Genomic DNA, 6,966 nt, shown 5'->3' on the forward strand with positions numbered 1-6,966 from the left:
CAAGTAAACACATCTAAAAGGACACCAGTTATATCTTGGCACCAGTTACAAACATATGTAATTTTTTACAAGCATGCAAAAAATATAATTCCGTGAGTTTGTCACCTCCATAATAGTCACTTTCATAGGTGACAAACTTATTCAAATGCTGCCAGAGGTTAAGGATATTTTCGAACCACCTTCAGTTCATTCTGTTATCACTGGTTGCAATGTGGTATCATTTGTAATACTGACAAAATTGTTTTTGAGATATTGCAAGGGCATATATAGGTAGTAGTTTGTGTAATATCATTTTTTGTTAACTTTTTAAAACATTTTTTGTTTTTTTAAGAAAAACAATTTTAAATATAATAATGTTACATGCAATAAACATTATCATTTTCTTTTTTCAAAGAGAGCACAAAACTCATTTTGTGAACCAGAATAAGGTCAAGGTAAAATAGTCAATCATTCAGCTCTAGTTCACGCTCCTGGCACCATGAAGATTCCCTTCAATATTCCACAATTTATGTACAGTACATTGTCTGATAACATCAGATGAATTTGGCAGTAGCAAGCATATTGATGGAAAAGAATTGATTATCTGTCATTTTATATATACACTTTATATACACTAGACCAAGAGTCGGCAAACTATGGTCCGTGGGCCAAATCCAGCCCACCATCTGTTTTTCTACAGTATGCGAGCTAAGGAGTGTAAAAATGATTTTTTTTTTTACCTTTTTAAATGTTTGAAAAAATCAAAATATTTTGTGACATGTGAAAATTATATGAAATTAAAATTCCTGTATCCATAAATAAAGTTTGTTTTTTAGGACACAGCCATGCTCATCTGCTTCCTTATTAGCTGTCTGCTTTTGCAATAAAATGTTGAGTAGTTACATCAGAGACTGCATAGCCCACAAATCCTAAGACATTTCCTTTATGACCCCTTCACTAGACCTCAGTGGGTCCTTGGAGGGATTAAAGTTTCCCACTACAGATTTGTTTTGTTTTGTTTCTGAATATCAATACCAGGAGAAAGGTGATGCAGCTGGGACAGTATTTGCAAGGATCTAATAAGCCAGAGAGTAGAGAAGATAAATACTTGAGGATCTGCCCCGGAGGATAGGATGCAAAGCCTGTAAAATCTGAGAGGTCTGACCCAACTAAGAAGCAGTAGAACATAGGGTTTCATATATAGATCCAGCAGCAAAGGAAGCTCTTACTAACTGAGCCACATGGGACTCTGGTGAGATGCAATCCCAAGACGAGTAAGAATTGCTGGCAATGATGTCTGCAAATAGTAGGCAGGTTGAATAGTTGATACAGTGAGATTGTTCCCCAAAAGTACCACACTTCTTTACTAGATGTCCTCAAATCATTTAACATCCAGATTTATCTGGGCACATCAAGTGGCAAATGTGAATTCTGACAAGGAAATGAATCTGAAAGGAGGGCTCTGGAAAGCAGGTCCCAGGTATACATTCTTCCCAAACAATCACATTTCAATGAGGATTCAAAGCCGGGGCAGAATTCGGAAGAATGCAGAATTACCCATGTTTTTCAAAGATCAGTGAACATTTTATTCTTTCTGTTTTTGATTATTACCAGTGGGACAGATGGAGTAAGGTAGGGTGGTGTAATGGGTGGAAAAGTTGATAAAATCAATGATGGGATGATCTGCCCTGGAAAGTGTTTATTCTACCAACAAAGGATTGTTCCAGGACAGGATCTAAGATAATAAATTAAGTCCTTTTCATTATAGCTACTTGAAACAATTTGAGTTCACAACTTTGTTCTAGTTCTCCTGGACTTCCAGCTGTGGCATATAACATTCCATGTGGATTCTGAATCAGAATGGGGATGGGAAGGGAGATCAGCGTGAAAGCCAAAGAGATTCATTAATTCAGTGGTTCTCAACCTGTGGGTTGCGACCCCTTTGGCAGTCGAACGACCCTTTCACAGGGTTCGCCTAAGACCATCCTGCATATCAGATATTTACATTACGATTCATAACAGTAGCAAAATTACAGTTATGAAGTAGCAACGAAAATAATTTTATGGTTGGGGGTCACAACATGAGGAACTGTTTTAAAGGGCCAGAAGGTTGAGAACCACTGCATTAATTGATCATTTTAAGCTCGAAAATTATGGTCAAGACTTGCAGATGGCCAGCTCTCCTCCTGACATCCTACAGAGAGCTAGGCTTCACCTCCTATAGTTAGGTGGAGCTCCTCCTGTCAGGGAAAAGACAGTTGCTGAGAGAATGGGACTTGGCTGTTATATCTCTAAAAACTTTCATGACTCTTGAGTACCAGAGATAATCAAATTGCATTTGTACGCCATAAGCATCTAGAGATGCAAGCAGTGGACCTTTTTTAATTAAATTCAAAATATGGTGGCAGTTAACAGGTTAAGAAACTGGTAACACTGGTTACTGCTGGGGAGTGGAACCCCCAGGGGGTTAAGGGTGAGGAAAGGAGCGGTTTTTTTCTCTCTGAATGCCCCTTATCAAAAACAAAAGAACACATTCCCCCATGTTGCCCAGCCCACTTTCTTTCTTTTTTTTTAACAATTTTTAAAATATATTTTATTGAGTTTTTACTGAGAGGAAGAGAAGGGGATAGAGAGTTAGAAACATGGATGAGAGAGAAACATCCATCAGCCGTCTCCTGCACAACCACTACTGGGGATGTGCCCGCAACCAAGGTACATGCCCTTGACTGGAATCGAACCTGGGACCTTTCAGTCCGCAGGCCGACGCTCTATTCACTGAGCCAAACTGGTTACGGCAATCCCACTTTCTAAGGATAGGAAAGCAACCTGGTGCTAGGGCTGGACCAATTTCCTTACTGAGGACTGAAGTAAGAGCTGGAAGAGGGATCCAAAAACCAGAAGAGAGTGGAGTTAGTTGCAAGTTGAGTGAAAACCCATCACCAAAAGGGCAACTCAAGATCAGCACACCAAAGTGACCAAAGTAGCTACTGGAGGGAGGTGTGGGCTAGAACCAGAAAACAAAGAACCAGGGAAACAGAGGAGCAAGAGCAAACTGGTGAGGAATAAATTGAGAGATGTTTGAGAAAACCCAAGAGCCTGGGACATGATGATGGGTGGATCCCTGAGACTACAGGATCAGGAGCTCAAGAGGCCTGGGTAACAAGGTGCAGGCCAGAGCAAAATTCACATGGCATCTGGGGATACTCCTGGATCATGCTCTAGCCTAGGGTTTATTGATTCTGAACAGTCATGTATGGTTTGCTCTGGATGAGTGTTTGGGCAGTAATTTTACTTCTGCAAAATCTGAGGTAAACAGGGTTATCATCTCATTGGGTACTTTCTGGGAAACTTTGCAAATGAGTATTGGGTTCAAGTAGTCATTTGACTTGACTTCTACTCAGGACAGGATCTAAGATAATAAATTAAGCCCTTTTCATTTTAGCTACTTGAAACAATTTGAGTTAACAGTCCTGATTACCTGCTTCCGGTTGCTGTGTCCAAACCTTGTATGGGCCAACATTGCTCCTGGTACCCTATACTCCAGCATGGTCTTGGTCCAGCACCTTTGGAAAGGTCATTCCAGCCCTGTGCACAAGATGGGAATAAGTCCAGAAATAAGTTCTCTCAGGACCTCTGTATTATAATAGGTTGAAGATAATGTCTGTAGGTACTGTTATGGGATCCTGGCTCTTGCCCAGAAGTATACAATTCTGCAACAATTATCAAGGATTAACATGAGGTTCATTAACCAACATCACCTCAATAAATTCAATGAATTTTTTTTTAAATATGAAGTTCAGTCACACAGTTGCACTAGACAGCCACAGGGCCTTTGTTCCAGAATGTAGTGTAGAGTGTTTGTGGGGAACCCCGGGTCTCATCTGATGTAGTAAGATGTAATGGTTCAGAAGTAGAAGATCTAGAAATCGCTAAGTAGGTAGAAGTCTATAAGCTGTTGCTTGGTTTGAGTTTTCTTGCACATTATCTTTTATTTGTGGGATAAAGTCTAGGTTTCAGAGTGCCTCAAAACTGAGAGATATTAGTGGCGAACTTGTAATTTTTTTGAAGATACAGTGAAAGAATAGAACTAAAAATAACTGTTGAATAACAGTAACCTCTATCAACTAATATTGCTTATTAACTTACTAGTTGAATAATAGGAGCTATTATATGTAAAAATCCTTGGGTAAAACATAGGCATTGGCCAATCCTGTGAAATGCTATTAATAACCAACCATCCTGCACCTCCACCAGACATTCTGAGATGTTTCATCTATGTGGCATTACTTGGAACCCACTTGAGGAAAGTTCCATTCCATAAGTCCTGGCAGAGAGGTAGGAAAATATAAGGGGTTTGAACTTATATAGATTGCTTTGGGGGAGAAGGGGTTGATAATAATCAAATAAGTAAGTTATTATAAACCTATCCACTATTTATAAACTGGCATAGAGTTGGGGGCAGAGGAGAGGAAGCAAATGATTCCAAATTGTTGATCTTCTGCAATACCATTCTCTTCCTCTTTGGACTTTGCTATTTCAGCCAAAAGTACCATCATTTTCTTACTAATGCAGCTTCAAAGCTTCATCCTGTTCCACCTGCCTGGGAAGCTCTCCCTAATTTCCTAGCCCCGTGTCCCATCTTTCCTTATAGATCCAGCTCAAGAACCACCTCATCCATGAAGTCCACCCAGCCCTTGGTGATTTTGTTTCATAACGTCACACTATCAGTGCCCAGCAATGTTCTAAAAATGCAGGTGCTCAAAAAGCACTTGAAAATGTTGGTGATAGTTGCTGAAATCAGGCTGCTGTGTGGGTATCAGCACCAGCATGTAGACAGCAGACTCCCTTAATGCAGGATCTAGAGCAGTGACGGCGAACCTATGACATGCGTGTCAGAGGTGACACGTGAACTCATTTTTTGGTTGATTTTTCTTTGTTAAATGGCATTTAAATATATAAAATATCAAAAATATAAATCTTTGTTTTACTATGGTTGCAAATATCAAAAAATTTCTATATGTGACACGGCACCAGAGTTAAGTTAGGGTTTTTCAAAATGCTGACATGCCGAGCTCAAAAGGTTCGCCATCACTGATCTAGAGTGTCACCTGGTCTCCCTCCCCACACAGCACAGCCTGGGTTTGAGTCCCCTGGTTTATATTTTCAGGGATCAGATCCTCCTCTTCCAGCAGAGAAGATACCCAAATGAGTGGGGGTGGGGGTGAGGGGCCGAAAGCACAGGACTAAAAGGAAACAAACCCAGCTCTTTTGTGAGGGGTAGATCTGTGAGCTCAATATAAATATGGGTTGGCCAATCAATTCAGGGGAGTGGGAGTGGGGGTCACAATGAATCATTTAGGCTGCACTAACACTTAGTATTGCTCACTATGTCAGCATGACACTCCCTTCTGGACCATACTTCTGGCCCTGACTGTGAAGCAGATTGGAACTGGAGGCCTTCTCTTGGGGTCCTCCCAGGAGAGTATGCCTCCCTGGGCAGATATAGACTCCAGGAGATCCTGTCCCCACCTCTCACTGGTATGATCCCCAGAATGTTAAGAACATAGCAACAGGACAGCCACATGATCTAAGCCTGGGCAGTGAAGAGACCCAAACTTGTTAAGCAAAAGAAATCAAGAACAAGCAAAAACTAGAAGTTAACAGCCAAAGGTTCTTCAAAGTTGTGGAGAAGATCAGCAAGGAAGATGGCCGGCCCAACAGTCCAGCAGAGTAACTAGGAGAGCCATGGCATGCAGGGTGGTAGACAGGATTGAATACAGACGAGCAGTAAATGAGGCAGCTTTCCAGCTCAGGTTCAGCCGTCTCAGTCCTTTCACCAGGGTGTGAACCAATCCTGAGCTGCCCTGGAGGGAAGGCTTGCTGGAGACCAGGCCTGCAGAAGCTGGCCGGCAGGATAGGGGATTCTGGGATGAGACACAGGCAGGGGCATTTCCCCACCAGCTTCACACGGGGGATGACTCCATGTTTCAGAACCTGTGACCTCTTTCTTCACACATGAGCTGTTTTTCCTCGTTCCTTTGGAAAGATCCGAAAGAAAGCCAAGTTTCCGAGGTTTAGGATCACCCTTCAAAATACCGCATATAACTTTGGCAGAAACTTTCCTCATGTTCAAGTTTTCTTTCAGAATGAGTCTAACAGTCTCTTTATCTAAATTTAACTGTTCAGCCATCATCCTCACTGTTAACTGCCTGTTTGAACAAACCAAGTCCTTGACCTTCTGGATATTGTCATCTGTCCGGTGGGTAACTGGACGGCCACTTCGGGCATCATCGCGAACATCTTCCCGCCCTTCTCTAAACCTTTTGTGCCAGTCATAAACTCTGGCCCTCGACATGACTTCATGCCCATAAGCTTCTTTTAAAAGACAGTGGGTCTCACTTGCAGACTTGTTCAGTTTCACGCAAAATTTTATACTAATCCTTTGCTCTAGATAGCGGTCACTCATTCTGGCAACACAGGCACGTTAATAGGTCACGATTGTGAGGGGAAGACAAAGGGCCCGAGCTCTATCCAAAGGGACCGATCTCTATCCGGCTGCAAGTGGACTCAGGGTGCTCGCTATTCTTGATCCTCTGGAAGCCTCACCGGAAAGAGTAACTGCTTTTCTGAGCTTTCAGTCGAGGCTGGGGAAGCCCGTTCTGAGAAGCTAATGGTGCAAACGAGTAGCTGCAAAACTGGGGAAAATGAAACCTTCTACCAACCCACGTCTGCATCTAACTCGTGCACGCAGATCTGCCAGGAATGTACAAGTCAGTCCCCAAGATCGTCCCGATTCCGAGGTCCTTAAAAGTCTGGCGATTTCTGCAACAGAGGCCTAAGTGGTGGCATCTTGAGCAGGCAGAGAAGCACCAGCGATGTAACGTGCCAGCTCGCCCTAGATGTGCAGAATCCCGCGCACGACAGACCCGCCGGTGAGGCCCAGTGCTCACCCGCTCTGGAGTCCCGGGAGACGCGCCCGCATGCGCA

General features: G+C 42.7%; 1 protein-coding gene across 1 annotated transcript; it reads right to left on the reverse strand.

Annotated features, from left to right (window-relative positions):
* Positions 1–5,018: 5,018 nt before the first annotated feature.
* Positions 5,019–6,712, reverse strand: LOC102261285 (putative uncharacterized protein FLJ37770). Its single transcript, XM_005867050.2, has one exon. The coding sequence runs from the start codon at positions 6,443–6,445 to the stop codon at positions 5,813–5,815; it is 633 nt and encodes a 210-aa protein (XP_005867112.1). The 5' UTR covers positions 6,446–6,712; the 3' UTR covers positions 5,019–5,812.
* Positions 6,713–6,966: the final 254 nt, after the last annotated feature.

The sequence above is a fragment of the Myotis brandtii genome, unplaced genomic scaffold (genome assembly GCF_000412655.1).
Source record: "Myotis brandtii unplaced genomic scaffold, ASM41265v1 scaffold244, whole genome shotgun sequence".
NCBI lineage: Eukaryota > Metazoa > Chordata > Mammalia > Chiroptera > Vespertilionidae > Myotis > Myotis brandtii.